Below are 16,507 nucleotides of genomic sequence, written 5' to 3' on the forward strand. Positions count from 1 at the left end.
ACTGTGCTATCCAAGGGCCAAGTATGTACTATGACATTTTTCAATAAATGTATTCTCAATTTACAACTGTGCTATCCAAGTCACAATGGTGATACTGTTTTTCTTATTAGTGTTTTGTCATCAAAAACTTGTGAATAAAAACAAACTCCCATCTGCTTCCTGTTTTATTTTACATTGCCACCTACAGCAACACTGTTTACTACAGGAAGCCAAGCAACCAGGTTACAGCCCCAGTTTGCTGCCCTTGATCCTGCTGACTGGTGTCTACATACCTTTGAGCTCTCTCACTGTGGCTTTCTCAGGGGTGTATAACTGCTCTTCCTTTACATCATTTCTCATCAGCTTTGCAGCAGATACTTCTCGGTCTGTGGAGTCACTGCGTTTCCTTTTGCCTTGTCTACTTCCTCCAGGCAGCTCTGAGCTGGTTGTTCGCTCCCGCTTCCTCTTTTCTTTTTTAGCTGGCTGTTGGGGAGTCTCAGAGCTCTCCAGTTCAGAGCCTTCAGAGTTTGACCTTTGCCGCTTGAGCTTGGTTCCATGTCCAGACACAGTCTCCATGTTCTCTTCCTTTATCGCTGGGGCTGACTGGCTGTTGCTTTCCTTTCTCGTGCGAGACTTCTTCTTCTTCTTCTTTTTCTTTTCTTCTGTGGAAAAAATAAAGTTATATCTGTAACATCCTCAGTATGAACTGGAAAACATGATGGACAATCATGGCAAAAGGTGTAGACATATGGTTTACTAGATCACTAACTGTCTTGAAGGAAACACTGCTAATAAAAAACAAAATCTGGTGCGCTTAAGCCCAAGAAAGGTGAGAAAATAGCCATCATTCTATGTGACCACATTGAGGAGTGCTGAAAATGTACTCCTTGAACAGGGGCCTCAGAAGGGATCATTGGGACACCAGGGCATACCAGCTGGAAAGGGAAGTAAGAATGAGAAGATTAAAAAGGAGAAATGCAAAAAAGAGTTTGCATCCAGAATACATAAATGCTCTGGGGCCCTTTTACTAAGCCATGTAAGTATCTACGCGCGTCTAGCACGTGCCAAAATGGAGTTACCGCCCGGTTACCGCGTGGCTCTTGTGGTAATTTCATTTTTGGTGTGCGGCCGATAAATAATTTTTATTTTCGGATGCGCGCCAAGTGGCATTTCCACCCAGTTACCGTGTGAGACTTTACCGTTAGGTCAATGGCTGGCAGTAAGGTCGCAGACCCAAAATGGACGCGTGGCAATTTTGATTTTGACGCACGTCCATTTTCGGAAATATTTTTTAAAAAGGCCTTTTTTTTTTTACAGGCGCACTGAAAAATGGATCGGCACGCGCCCAAAACCCGCACCTACATTACCGAAAGCCATTTTTCAGCGCACCTTAGTAAAAGGACCCCTCTGTGAAGGAGTAGCCTAATGGTTAGTGCAGCAGGCTTTGATCCTGGTGACCTTGGTTCAATTTCCACTGCTGCTCCTTGTGACCTTGGGCAAATCACTTAACCCTCCATTGCCCCAGGTACAAAAACTTAGATTGTGAGCCCTCTAGGGACAGAGAAAGTACTTGCATAAAATGTGTACAGTGCTGCGTACATAAGTATTGCCACAATGGGACAGACTGAAGGTCCATCAAGTCCAAATGTCTAGTAGCACTAAAGAAATGATTATTAGTAGTAGTCTGTAGAAGCACCACTCAGTGCAACAGAAAGTTTCACAAAAAGGGTGAAGACAGTATAACACAGCAAACAAAATGCTTGGAGAGAGATTTGCTGATGTCACAAACGGAGATGGGCACTTAAGATTGGCGCTCTATTCAGCGTGCACAAGAGAATTATAACCTAGCCAGCACCCCTAACTTCTTCAGTAGGCTCACCCATTGTGACCAAAAATCACGAATCTCAATGAGGAAAAAGTAGAAGGCCTACAAATATTTTAAAGACAGCAAGATCCAGGCAGGGAGAGAACACTGAATGAGACAAGAGAGGCTGACAAGATGGCAAAGGGACCTACAAAAATGGCACTGGGTACCCAGTAAAGGCAAAAGGATGCAGAAATGTTCCAAAAGTCAACTGAAGATACATCAGAAGTGGAGATCATGACATGGATCCATAAAGAAGAAGAAAAGGAGAGACAAAAACGGACTATGCTTTCATATAGGTCTTCAGAAAGGATTTTTAAAAATGCTAGATATGCAATTAAGGTTTAGGTGTGGGTGAGTGATAAAGCAAAGGAACTTTTCACTATTTACAAAACGCTAAGTTTAAGTTTATAACTATAAAATTCACAAGGTTACACTTGCTTAAGAAACACAGAGCTATACAACAATAAGAAAAAAAAAATCAGTTAAAACAAAAACAGTTAAACCCCTTCTTAGACCACAAATAAAAGGGAATGTAGCAATGAATGATTAGGAGATAACAAAGAAAACATTGCTAATTAAAGGCCCTAAATCGCGTTACAAATCCACATTTCTATCTAAATGCCATCAGATTGTACATTACCACTGGTGGTCTTAACATCCAGAAATGCACTTAAGTGGTGAGGTTCCCAAAAAACATACTACCTAATGCTCGAGTCTCTGCTCGTATTGCCAGAAATAATTTTCTCTTATCCTAAGTAGAGTTGGCTACATCAGGATAGATCCAAACCTTCTGCCCGCAGAACAAAGCCTGCAAATTTTTAAAATATAACCGCAATACAGCATTTAAATCTTGTTCAAAAACAAAAGATGCCAAAAGTGTCCCTCGATCAGTCACCTGAGAGAGAGAAGACTCCCAAATAGCTGGTAAATTATTAATGTTCACTTCTTGTTGAAGTGGATCTGAAACCACAGGAACATCCCGTTTGTCTCACTACGGACTGGTGGTTGGGAGGCGGGGATAGTGCTGGACAGACTTATACGGTCTGTGCCAGAGCCGGTGGTTGGGAGGAGGGGCAGGTGGTTGGGAGGCGGGGATAGTGCTGGGCAGACTTATACGGTCTGTGCCCTGAAGAGCACAGGTACAAATCAAAGTAGGGTATACACAAAAAAGCAGCAAATATGAGTTATCTTGTTGGGCAGACTGGATGGACCGTGCAGGTCTTTTTCTGCCGTCATCTACTATGTTACTATGTTACAGGAGGAATATAATATAACTTATTCAAAGGTGGAATGGAAGTTGAGGAATATTTCAAGATTTCCATAAGGTATTTACGGGGGATAATCCTGGAAATCTCAGAAAATTCAAAACCCGAAGATTTAACATCCTGTTAAAGTTTTCAACCTGTTCCAGTTTCCTATGTATAAACAAATTAGTCTTAATCATTGAAGCATCAGATGTTTTCAGTTCTTTAATGTCTCCTTCAGTCTGCTGAGCTGATTTCAAATATTTCTGCTTAATTCCAAAGAAGTAGAAAGATCATCTACTTTGCTCACCAACAATGCCATATCATGTGCTGACTTTACCACGGCCACTGAGAGTGCCTGAAGGGTTTTCCAAATGCTATCCAGGGTCACCGCTGACTCTCTCGAGGGAGCTAGATCCAAATTCACTCCCTGTTCATGCGGTTCGGCATTTGCCTCATCTGGTCTAGCACCGCCAACAGAGATCCCTACAGCCGCGTCTTCCGCAGGAAGGGAGAGCTTAGCATCAGCACGATAACCAGAAGGACACAGCAGGAAGATGACTGATTAGGGCGATAAAGAGGTGTTATCGTCCCCCAAGAGTGCGGATGCTCCTCCAGCCGTACTCACTGTGGGATTCTCATTTCCGATTGCCTCATGTGGAAAGCGCACAGCAAACTGGTCAAGTGTCAATTGTGTTTGAGATGAAGTGCGGGTTGGTGTGGTTGCAACCTCACCACCCCTTTCCTTTTGGAATGCGGCATAACTCAGAGGTATTAAGGTAACAGAAAACCAAACTCCCAGCAGATGCCGATCAGTATATCTCCGTGCACTGCTCAATCCACCATTTTGACACATCCCTCCGCACTTCTGATATTGCCACCACATTAACCTGGGGCACATTTCAGCCACTAACTCTTTTCCCTTTCTCAGTTAATCATATAAAGTTGTCAGTTTGTGAACTGGATCCTCATCCTGGTTAACATGTGACTCTCTCTGACCATTCTTCCTTCATTACTACCTATTTACAACTTCAGTCTCTCTAGTAGTTGCTTTCCGAATCTTTGGAAAATGGCTATTGTACCACCGATTCTGAAAAAACCTTTTCTGGATCCTGCTGATCCCAGTAGTTATCGTTTGTTGTAGTTATTGCCCAGTGTCTAAATCTTTGTTACATGTCAAAAATACTTGAAAGAGCTGTTTTCCCGCAAATGCTCAGATTTCACAGAGAAAACATTCGATTCCCACTGTAGCTCCTTGTGATCCTGGGCAAGTCACTTAACCTCCACTGCCCCAGGTACAAGATAAGTACCTGTATGTAATATGTAAACTGCTTTGATTGTAATCAAGAAAGGCGGTATATCAAGACCTAGCCCCCCACAGTATCAAAATTGTTCTTGCTAGTGTTCTCAACGAGATTCATTCTAATCTTGATAATAACCGTTCTGCCCTAGCTATCCCTCGATCTTTCTGCCACTTTTGATTTAATTGACCACTCTCTTATCACACTTGGCTTCTTTAGGTATTATGGGACAGTCTTACACTGGCTCTCTTCTTTTCTCTCTGGTCATTCTTTTAAGGTCTCTTCTCAATCCACTACATCTGCTTCATTCCTTACTGTTGGTGTCTCACAAGGGTCCATTTTGTCACCATTACTATTTAACTTGTTTCTTAGCCCTCTTACAGCTCTTATTCAGAATTTCTCAACATCCTTCTACATTTACGCAGATATTTAATCCCAACAAAACTATGGCCTGCTGGACTACTGGTTACCCTCTTGGTCCCACTAATGATCTTCATCTTCTTGGCGTTTCTATTACCCCAGTCCAATCCTTCCATTATTTGCAAACTCATCTATCATTTGTCCCCATATTTCTTCTCTCTTGCGATCTGGTTTCTTTGTGCTGGGACAACTCTGCAGTGTAAGGAAATTTATCTTTTATGACTCATTTCATGCTTTATTGCTCACTTTTAATTTCGAAGCTTGATTAGTGCAATATCATTTTTGCTGGAATAACTCAAGCACCTTTAAAAAAAGCTCCAAAACACAGCCATTCGGCTCATCTGTCATGCCACAAACTACAATTCCGTTTCCCCTCTCCTAAAAAGCCATCATTGGCTTCCAGAATCCATGCGAGTACAATATAAGGTTCTTCTGGCCTTCAAAGCCTTCCATTTGGGTTCTCCAATTTACCTATCATCTTTAACAATACCATACCCCCCCCCCCCCCTGTGGCTGCTTCAATTCATCAACGACCACCAGATGGTACTCCCAGATCCCAAATTAGCTAAATATAAGCGTACTCGTCACAGTGCATTTTTCTTTCTGGCCCCGACTTCCTGGAATATCCTGTTTGAAATTCGTGGTGAGTTATCCCTTCCAAAATTCAAAAGTGAATTTCCTGGAAGCAAATAAGTTGCAAGATCCGAGACAACATGGTTTTACCAAAGGGAAATCGTGCCAAACGAATCTCATTGAATTCTTTGACTGGGTGACCGCAGAATTAAATCAAGGACGTGCTATGGACGTAATCTACTTAGATTTCAGCAAAGCTTTTGACACGGTTCCCCACAGGAGGCTCTTGAATAAACTAGAAGGGCTGAAGATAGGACCCGAAGTGGTGAACTGGATTAGGAACTGGTTGACGGGCAGACGCCAGAGGGTGGTAGTAAATGGAGTTCGCTAGGAGGAGAGAAAGGTGAGTAGTGGAGTGCCTCAGGGATCGGTGCTGGGGCCGATTCTATTCAATATATTTGTGAGTGATATTGCCAAAGGGTTAGAAGATAAATTTTGCCTTTTTGCGGATGACATTAAGATTTGCAACAGAGTGGACACACCAGAGGGAGTGGAAAGCATGAAAAAAGATCTGCGGAAGCTAGAAGAATGGTCTAATGTTTGGCAATTAAAATTCAATGCGAAGAAATGCAAAGTGATGCACTTAGGGAGTAGAAATCCACGAGAGATGTATGTGTTAGGCGGTGAGAGTCTGATAGGTACGGACGGGGAGAGGGATCTTGGGGTGATAGTATCTGAGGACCTGAAGGCGACGAAACAGTGTGACAAGGCGGTGGCCGTAGCTAGAAGATTGCTAGGCTGTATAGAGAGAGGTGTGACAAGCAGAAGAAAAGAGGTTTTAATACCCCCGTATAAGACGTTGGTGAGGCCCCACCTGGAGTATTGTGTTCAGTTTTGGAGGCCGTATCTTGTGAAGGATGTGAAAAAAATGGAAGGGGTGCAAAGAAAAGCTACGAGAATGGTATGGGATTTGCATTAGCAGACGTATGAGGAGAGACTTGCTGACCTGAACATGTATACCCTGGAGGAAAGGAGAAACAGGGGTGATATGATACAGACATTCAAATATTTGAAAGGTATTAATCTGCAAACGAACCTTTTCCGGAGAGGGGAAGGCGGTAGAATGAGAGGACATAAAATGAGATTGAAGGGGGGCAGACTCAAGAAAAATGTCAGGAAGTATTTTTTCACAGAGAGAGTGGTGGATGCTTGGAATGCCCTCCCGCGGGAGGTGGTGGAGAGGAAAACTGTAACGGAATTCAAACATGCGTGGGATAAACATAAAGGAATCCTCCTCAGAAGGAAGGGATCCCCAGAAGCTTAGCCAGCGGTGGGAGGCAGGGCTGGTGACTGGGAGGTGGGGATAGTACTGGGCAGACTTATACGGTCTGTGCCAGAGCCGGTGGTGGGAGGCGGGGCGGGTGGTTGGGAGGTGGGGATAGTGCTGGGCAGACTTATACGGTCTGTTCCCTGAAAAAGACAAGTACAAATCAAGGTAAGGTATACACAAAAAATGACACGTGAGTTTATCTTGTTGGGCAGACTGGGTGGACCATGCAGGTCTTTTTCTGCCGTCATCTACTAGGTTACTATGTAAAATTCAAAGGTGCAATTAAAACCTGGTTGTTCAGGCAAGCTTTTGGTCCATGAGGACGGAGGTGTCCAGCGATATCCGTTCCATTCCTGGTTGTCCTTTCCCTTTGGTTTTACCTTTGACTGTTGAATTTGTGTCTATATTGTGTCCTACCACCCTCTTTCCTATTTGAAATCATACTTCTTTTTCTTTTTTTCAGATTTGTGTAATTGTTTTTAGTATGTAATCCGCTTTGTTCTGTCAGCTAAAGCAGTATAATAAGTACCTCCAAAGAATAAAGAATAGAGTGAATGAGCAGATGGAAAACAGTGAATGGATAGAAGAAACATGTTAGATGGGGGAGAAAAAGGAGAATAAGCAGGACTCGAGAGGAAAAGTGATGGTGCCTCCATTGGTGTTTTTATTCCTTAATGGCACACATGGTGAAGGATGGGAATATGGGAGGGGGGTGGAAATGAAAAGGGAAACAGGTGTGTAGAGAAAAGGATAGGGAAAGGGAAAAAGAGTATTATGGTGCTGAAAACCTTGTAAGTTTAGTATGAATTTGCCTATCCCATATCACATCAGTCCCAGATTTATCACTTGCCATGCAACAAAACAAATATATTTAAATTCCAGCGTCACCTCAGTAACAGCAAAACAAAATCCCTCCACTGCCAGATATGAAGCAACACAAAAACCTGCAAATATGCTATTCAAACTATATAGCAAACAGAATCTATGGACAGCAGACCTGCAACATTTTCAGTTGGGGATGGAGGCGCAGTTATTATTAGAGGTAGTAGGAAAGCAGAAATATGGATTTCAAAAACCTGACTCTCAAAACTGCTGGTCTTCCCAGCCTGCAGGCACTGATGGTTGTAAAGGAAGCACAGGCTTGAGTCTACACCAATTTTTTTTTGTGACACACCTCCTACCTCTTGGGGACATACTGGTTGAGAACCACTGGCCTGATATAATATTCTAGAAAAGCAATTCCCAAACTGGGTTCCACGAAACCCTAGGGTTCCTCAAACTCTCTTCAAGGGCCCCTCAAGAAATTAGATTGTAGAATCTGTTTCTATGAACGTATATATGTTTATATAAATTGATGGTTCCTCAGTTTATGAAAAAATATTTCAGGAGTTCCACCACAGTGAAAAGTTTGGGAATCACTGTCCTAGAACATAGTTTGCCTTAAGAACTGAAGAAAAGAAAATAGGAGTGGCAATTTTCATCTGTAGGGATCTATGTTTATGAGAGTGGAAGGTAATTTGGGATAATTTAGGAGTGGAGGAGTGGCCTAGTGGTTAGGGTGGTGGTGGACTTTGGTCCTGGGGGACTGAGGAACTGAGTTCAATTCCCACTTCAGGCACAGGCAGCTCCTTGTGACTCTGGGCAAGTCACTTAACCCTCCATTGCCCCATGTAAGCTGCATTGAGCCTGCCATGAGTGGGAAAGCGCGGGGTACAAATATAACAAAAATAAATAAATAAACAGGAAAGATACATAGAGGGGCATAATCGAACGAAAACGTCTATCTCCATGGGTGTTTATCTCCGAGAACAGGTCCATGAAGGGGCGGACCGAACCGTATTTTCGCAAAAAATAGACGTCCATGTTTTATTCGACAATTTGTGAGCTGGGCATTTTTGTTTTTCAGCAATAATGGAAAATGAAAGCGCCTAGCTCAAAAACGAATAAATCCAAGGCATTTGTTCATGGGAGGGGCCAGGATTCGTAGTGCTCTGGTCCCCCTCACATGCCAGGACACCAACCGGGCACCCTAGGGGGCACTTTTACAAAAAAAAAAAAGTTAAAGAGCTCCCAGGTGCATAGCACCCTTCCCTTGTGTGTTGAGCCCCCCAAATCCCCCTCAAAACCCACTGCCCACAAGTCTACACCATTACTATAGCCCTAAGGGGTGAAGGGGGGCACCTACATGTGGGTACAGTGGGTTTGGGGGGGTTGGACGACTAAGCATTAAGCAGCACAATTGTAACAGGTAGGGGGGGATGGGCCTGGGTCCACCTGCCTGAAGTCCACTGCACCCCCTAACAACTGCTCTAGGGACCTGCATACTGCTGCCAGGGAGGTGGGTATGACATTTGAGGGTGAAAATAAAAAGTTGTGAAACATCATTTTTTGTGGTGGGAAGGGGTTAGTGACCACTGGGGGAGTCAGGGGAGGTCATCCCCGATTCCCTCCGGTGGTAATCTGGTCATTTAGGGCACTTTTTGGGGCCTTATTCGTTAAAAAACAGGGTCCAGGAAAAGTGCCCTATATTCTAGCTACAAACGCATACGTTTTTTCCATTATCGGCGAAAGGCGCCCATCTCTGTTCAGGTGATAACCATGCCCCAGTCCCGCCTTCACCACGCCTCCAACACGCCCCCGTCAACTTTGTACGTTTCCGCGATGGAGTGCAGTTGAAAACGTCCAAGTTCAGCTTTCGATTATACCGCATTATTCGTTTTTGTGAGATAAACGTCCATCTCCCGATTTAGGTCGGAACTTGGGCATTTTTCTCGTTCGATTATAAGCAGGATAGTACTACAAGTAATCATTAATCTGGAGAAGTTAAATATACATGCCCCAAACACTCAGCAGGGGGATTTTTATAGAGGGTTAGAACAGGTAATTAGAGAAGTAGAGACAGAGCCCTTATTGGTAGGGAAGACTAATATAACCATGACCCCATCTAGGGACAGCTTTAAGTGAGGGAAAGGGAGGAAAAAGGACAGAAGCAGAGCAAAAAGATTTATGCAGTAAAAAAAAGTTAGATATACTACTACTTATTTCTACTACGCGTATGCAGCGCTGTACACTTGAACATGAAGAGACAGTCCCTGCTCGACAGAGCTTATATGGAGACTATTGAATCCTAGAACTATGAGCTACACCTTTTTCTTGATACCATACTGATCATAATCAAGATCAGATCTAATCCTGCTAAGAAAGAGATTGACCCCACAGTGGCATATCTAGGTTGGCTGCCACACGGGACAGGTCGCAGCTATGCCCCCCTCCCCAGCACATCACCCACCCCATCCCACCCCCGTGAAGCGCATCATCTTCAAACCTCCTTGATCCTCACCACCTGGGGATGCATGGAGCAGTCGCGCGGCTTGTCGGCTCCACCGGTCCCCTGCTCCGGCAGGGCAATAGATGGCACCAATGGTGGCAGTCATGACTTTAGTTCAAAACTTTTCACTGGCTCTCCCTATACTGTTAAGGAATCCCATTTTCTCTCCTTAATTTTCTTTTCCTTGCTTTTCTATCTGAATTGTAGTTCCTTTCTGTTTGATATTTTATTTTTAAATTGTAAAGAGTACAATAAATGATAAACAATATGATGGAGTCTCCCCGTTTTTATTTTTGAACACTGGGTCCCAGTTGTTTATCGGTTCCCTTTCAAATATTTAACTACTGTCTGTTCTACGTTCTAGTCTTTCCTATTTCTCATCAGTCTTCTTATTCCATACACTCCACAAAGAGCTGTTTGCGCCTCTCAACAGCATCTTATCACTGTTCATTCTCATAACCATATTTGGCTTGCCTCTATCAGAAAGTCTTGCTTCAGTGTCATTGCCCCAATCCTCTGGAACAGTCTCTCACTTTTCAACAGGAGTGAACTCTCCTTTCTAAAATTTAAAAGGTACCCTAAAATCATTTTTTTTTAATTCAGGCCCTTCTGCAATTTTATTGTACTACTTTTCAGTTGGTTGCATGATACTTCACATTTTCCCCTCTTCCCTTTGTTATTAAAAATTATGATTATTCTTGCCTTTTTTGTTTTCTTTTTGTCGATTGTCTTCTTCTATCCCAACTTTGTCTGTCTTGTTTGTACCATCCTGTGATTATGCTAACTTTGTAAACCACTTAGATTTTTCATTTTGATTTGCAGTATATCAAAAATAAATTGAACTTGAATTTCCTCCCTCTCTGCACCATCCTCAGCACTGGCTGACATGGGAATCTAATCAGGAACCTTTTGAATGGCAGTGCACAACATTTACCATCTGAGCCACTGGTCCAGCCCTCAGATGAGCTTTTGGTCACAGCTTAGCTGGCTAGATGTATGATGGATGCCCTAGCAAATACCATGGAGAGTTCAGCAAATATTAAAGAGCACAGCATAATAACTTTGGGATTTATTTAGGAGTGTGTCAAAGCTCTAGAAATAACCTTATTCCATTAAGTTTGTAATCCTCACCTGTTCCACTACTGTTGCTCACATTCAGTGTAGGGACAGGCTTGTTCTTCACAGTTTTGGGGAACATGCCAGGTTTTCTTGGTGCTTCTTCAGGGGGGTTATTCAAAAGCTGAAATATGAAACCAATAAAGCAGCAACCATTGAAATGTCAATGCCTCACACTTCACAACTCTTTCAAGAAGCGGCTCTTGTGTTATGACCATGTCCTGAGGTAATGGTACTAAGTAATGCATCATTTTAAAAACACTGTTTAACCTTTGTGTTAACTGTTGGGATATGTTGGGCTTCCTTAGTGGTGCTATGTTTAAGATGCTATTGTAAATGAAACAAAATGTTACCCAACTGTTAAGATCATACTTTTCTGGGCCTCCCAGTTACATCACTGTTGAAAAGCATTTGCATGTCTATACATCTATAGCAAAGACTCAACCTTTCTTCTATTGTGAAAACACCTGACATAAAAATTCACATGTGAACAAAGAAAAAAAACCCTATATATTCTTTCACTGATGCTAACAATGACGCAAGACATATATAGTCATGATGAAGATGATTGCCAGGAGGGGTGAGCCAAAGGTCTATAACATTTCTAGTTGGGATTGGTGGCAGAAGTAAGAACTAGTTACGGAGATTTCAAGTATCTGGTTCTTAGCTCTCCCTGACCTACTGCACACATGGTTAATGAAAGCACAAGCTTGCTGTCAAATATTTGGTGACACACCAGTGTGTCCTAACACACTGGCTGAGAACGACTGATCTACAGACCACACATGTATATATGTCTGTATCTACAGAAACAGAATTGGTTGGATGATGTATTATGTGTGAGGTTTACAGAGTGAGGCAAAAAAAATAAAAAGCAACCCCATACAGTTTCTTTGCTGTTTTCTCAGCAACCACTTGGAAATTCAGCATAAAAATGTTACAGCTTTATTTGTTTTTACTATCTAAGTTTATATGCTGAGTGAAAGTATCTTTAAACAAAAGTTACAGACTTTATACTGTGACAACCCAGTGATTTTTGCACGTTTAAAAAATGAAACTACCATTATTTGAAAAAAAAACAAAAAAACCCGGGGTACCAGTTTACTGTCAATGTCACAGTGACATACTTTTGTCTGGGGAGCAATGTTGGAGGCCTATCACAAGCTCCACCTAAAGTTGCAAACAATCGCTGAACTCAAGAAAGAACTGCAGATGATCTGGGACAGCCTTCCATAGGGACAAATCAACCTCACACACCTCTCTCCTCCTCCTCCCTTGCCTTCTGTCTTCAATCTTTTCCATCATACTGAGTCTCTCCCTCTTTCAATTAAAGCTGGGGGTGGCCACTTTGTGTTCACAGTGACTGTGAAATTCTGACATTAATTGCATTATTTGAGTGAAGTTATTTTACTGTGCTTTAGCTAAAACATTTTTAACCCGCAAAAATTGCTAGGTAGTAACGTTAAAATGCCAGTAACATCAACATAGCTTGATAACTAAGGGCCCTGTTTACAAGCAGCGTTATAGGCGCACGTCTTTAATGTTTTTATTTATTTTAGTTACATTTGTACCCCGCGCTTTCCCACTCATGGCAGGCTCAATGCGGCGGGCAATGGAGGGTTAAGTGACTTGCCCAGAATCACAAGGAGCTGCCTGTGCCGGGAATCGAACAAAGTTCCTCAGTTTCCCAGGACCAAAGTCCACCACCCTAACCACTAGGCCACTCCTCCACTGTTAATCATGTACATGCCTACAAAATCCCTATAGGAGTCTACATGGTTAGCGCGCACGCTAAGTGTAGGTGCACTAAAAACACTAACATACCTTAGTAAACAGGGTTCTAGATGTTGTTCAATAGTAATATGTATGAAGAATTTCTAACTGAAATTCAAAGCGGTTGCTGAGAAAACGGCAAAAAAGCTCTAGGGGTTACTTTTTTTTGCCTCACCCTGTATAAGTTAGTCAGCAGGACTGACCGATTAATGGGGGAATCTGATATCTATATATTCAGCTAACAGGATTCTTCCTGTCCAATTCATGGGGAAGAAAATTTTCAAAATCATTTATACATATACTTCATGATTTATGTGCTTACACTATTTGAAAATTGCATACCCTCAATAAAGCTAAAATTATGTACTGTGTTTCACAATACATGTGCAGCTCTATTAAGAGGATGTATTTAATGGGGGGGGGGGGGGTGTTTTGGTCAGGGCAGGAAAACAATTCAGATAGACTGTATTTTCAATTGTGTGTGTTATTTTTCCATCTAAAAAGTACCCACACAAAATGCAGGTGCAAGTACCTACAGGTACTTTCTCTATGAAAACTGGTGTAAGTTGTGGGTAACATGTACCTGCAGGCTTTGTCTCAGAGCAGGTTTGAAAACTGTTCCATGGGTAACATGAGGATTGTAAAAATTTCCCCAGGACCTCCTCTTCTATTGTACGCCTGCCCATGCAGCCTGCCCTCTCTCTTTCTACCTCCACTTTAACTCACTTTGGCCTTACTCCTGCCTTGCTCTTTGTCAGCGAGTACCTTGCCCTTGTGTGTCTGTTGGGGTTCCTCTGCCTTTGGTTCCCTCCTCAGGTTCTAGGTTTGGGCGGCGAAGACCTGGAGGCCACCAGTACCAGAGGGCTCAACTAGAAGGGAAAATGGTCACTATAGGCCAGAGGTTCTCAACCTTTTTATGCCATAGACCTCGTTGGGTCCCCACCCCCATGAAAGTCTGGTGAAACCTACAGAGCCCTTCTCAGGAAAAACGTAATCAAATGCATAAAACACATAAAAATAGATTGTATTACAAAGGAAACCAATTATGTTTAAATACAGTTGTCAAATACTGAAAAATAGCAAATATTTATTGACCATTATCAGTTACATGCTTTTGGAGAAAAAAAGGTACTTCACACAACCAAACGTATTTTGGTTTTGTTTTTAAGGTACAATAATTTTAGATAGTAAAATTTATTGAAGTTAAACATTCTTGGAGTCTAAAATGTGATAAATTATTTTGCTCCCTGTGCTCATTATTAAATTTAAAGTTACATTTCCACAAGAGGTTAGTGAAAATAAAGTAATTTTTTCCCTCATCCAAGTTCACACACCCCTTGAAATCTGGGCACCTGGTTAAGAACCCGTGCTATAAACAGAAGACCCTTCTCTATCTTCCCCTTGGACCCAAGAAGCTATGCCCTATGAGGAACATGTTAGTGGACTTAGCCCACCAAACAATCCTCTACTAAGGATAATAGTCACAGACCTTGTTTAAAATTATTATCTTAGAAGCCAAATCATATTTCACACATTAAGTAAAGCATGCAGAGCATGGCTTAGGGAATTTTTTACAACCCCTGTGTGCATGTTAATGTATGTGTGTGTGTGGACATGTTTTTGTACATATGCTCTTTGCGAGTCTGTGACCAGGAGAAGAGATGAGATTGAAAGATGCAATTCCTTATCACTATGTTACTGCAAATCAGTGTATATTACAGCTGTTGGAATTGCTTCACCCGCAAAAATAATATTGGGGCATTTTTGGAGGGTAGAGGGACCTTAGTGCAAATAGCCTGTCGTTTAACATGATAAACAGCAGGCTATTTGAATTGATGTCCGTACCCTGATGAAGCACCTTAATGCCAAGCGAAACATGGTCCGTGTTGGTAGCAGATCTGGGATGCGAGTAGACAATTTAAAGCTAAGCTAATTTTATTTAAATTTGATAATGGAAAAGTATTGAGAGCAACATTTAAAAACATTTTTGGGAAATAAATTAGTTTTATACTGACCAATGAGGAGGCAGGCAAGCCATAAGCTGAGTGGCTCCCATAAAAAAAGTTGGCATTGAGGTCAAATTGAATGAATTGCAACAACTGTGGGTGTTGAGTATCATGACTAGTTGGATACATGTTACTCCTGTCAGAATTCTGCGTGACTGTGGAGCGCAGAATTTGCGCAGAATTCCTGTCGCACAGACTTGCACATATTTGCACAGAATCTGAGCTCTAATCAGCCTCCCCAGCCCAAAGCTCGCTTGGCTCCCTGACTCCCCCCACACCTTGGTCATCCCATCGCAAACCCCCCTCCCCCATCGAGTCTTGGTCATCCTGCTGCCACCGCCTGAGCCTTGGTCACCCCCCCCCCCCCCCCCCCGAGTATGCCCTGGTGGTCTAGAGCAGTGTTTCCCAAGTCCAGTCTTGGAGTACCCCTTGCCAGTCAGGTTTTCAGGATATCCACAATGAATATGCATGAACTTAATTTGCATACACTGCCTCCATTATATGCAAATCTCTTTCATGCATATTCACTGCGGATATCCTGAAAACCTGAATGGCAAGGGGTGCTCCAGGATCAGACTTGGGAAACACTGGTCTAGAGGCCTTATTAGGGGCAGGAAAGAACCCCACTCTTTCCTGCCCGCTGCTGCACTTCTGGGCCAGTGCTGATGCTTTTTCAAAATGGCCACCGAGATTTCAAGCAGTGATCTCATGAGATTGCCGCTGGGAGTCTTGGCGGCCATTTGGAAAAAGCAGCAGCAGAGAAGGGTGGGATTCTTTCATGTCCTGAAGAGGTACTCCCTTGTAGCTCCTCCTGCTCCTGCCTCATGGGTGAGTGCAGAAGCGACAAAAAATGTGGAGGGAGCTGTAAAAAAGGTGGATGTTATGTGTGTGTGTGGGGGGGGGGGGGGTGTGGACTATTAAAAAAAAAAAAAAAAAAAGAAGTAGCTGCTGTGGGGGGGGGGGGGGGGGTCTGTAAAAAAAAAAAAAAAAAAAAAAAAAGAAGATGGATGCTGTGGGGAAGAGGGCTGTAAAAAAGTGGATGTTGTGGGCAGAGAGGGGCTGTAAATAAAAAAGTGGTGGATGCTATGGGTGGAGAGAGGGCTGTAAAAACGGTGGACACTATGTGTGGGTGGAGGGAGGGGGCTGGAAAAAAATATTGATGCCGGGAAAAATATGGATGGTATCTGTGTACAGGAAGGTAGGCTGTAATACTGGTTAAATTATAATTAATAAACTTGCAGAATTTTGAATTTTTTGGCACAGAATTCCAACAGGAGTAATATGTGGCTCTTGCTCTTGAACAATTTAGCTATACTGACAAGTTAAAGTTAGTTACATTGTAAGCAGGCAGGGAAGGCTCACTCACACGGGGTGGGGGGAACTAGAAAACTGCAGATAGAGGCTTTAAACTCAGAAATATGTACACCAATACTACCATCCATCTACAATCTAGACATTAATATAAAATTCTGCAGTTGGGAACCCTAACCTCCTCAATCTTGAGTACATCTCATAGGATCCTCCCCAAACATATAGATACAGTGGTGTATTTGCCCATGTCAGGACACAT

At 42.6% G+C, this 16,507-nt stretch overlaps 1 protein-coding gene across 4 annotated transcripts in view; it reads right to left on the bottom strand.

The window, feature by feature from the left end:
* LARP7 (La ribonucleoprotein domain family member 7) overlaps positions 1 to 16,507 on the bottom strand; it is a 107,438-nt gene that overhangs the window by 69,259 nt on the left and 21,672 nt on the right. For 3 of the 4 annotated variants that reach the window (XM_030190849.1, XM_030190848.1, XM_030190846.1), the window contains exons 6-7: positions 11,174 to 11,282; positions 273 to 641 (exon numbers count right to left, since the gene is read on the bottom strand). In XM_030190849.1, coding sequence (XP_030046709.1) covers positions 273 to 641; positions 11,174 to 11,282 — 478 coding nt within the window. The remainder of the gene's footprint in view (positions 1 to 272; positions 642 to 11,173; positions 11,283 to 16,507) is intronic. The other variant, XM_030190847.1, reaches the window with a different exon arrangement.

The sequence above is a fragment of the Microcaecilia unicolor genome, chromosome 2 (genome assembly GCF_901765095.1).
Source record: "Microcaecilia unicolor chromosome 2, aMicUni1.1, whole genome shotgun sequence".
In the NCBI taxonomy this organism is placed as follows: Eukaryota; Metazoa; Chordata; class Amphibia; order Gymnophiona; family Siphonopidae; genus Microcaecilia; species Microcaecilia unicolor.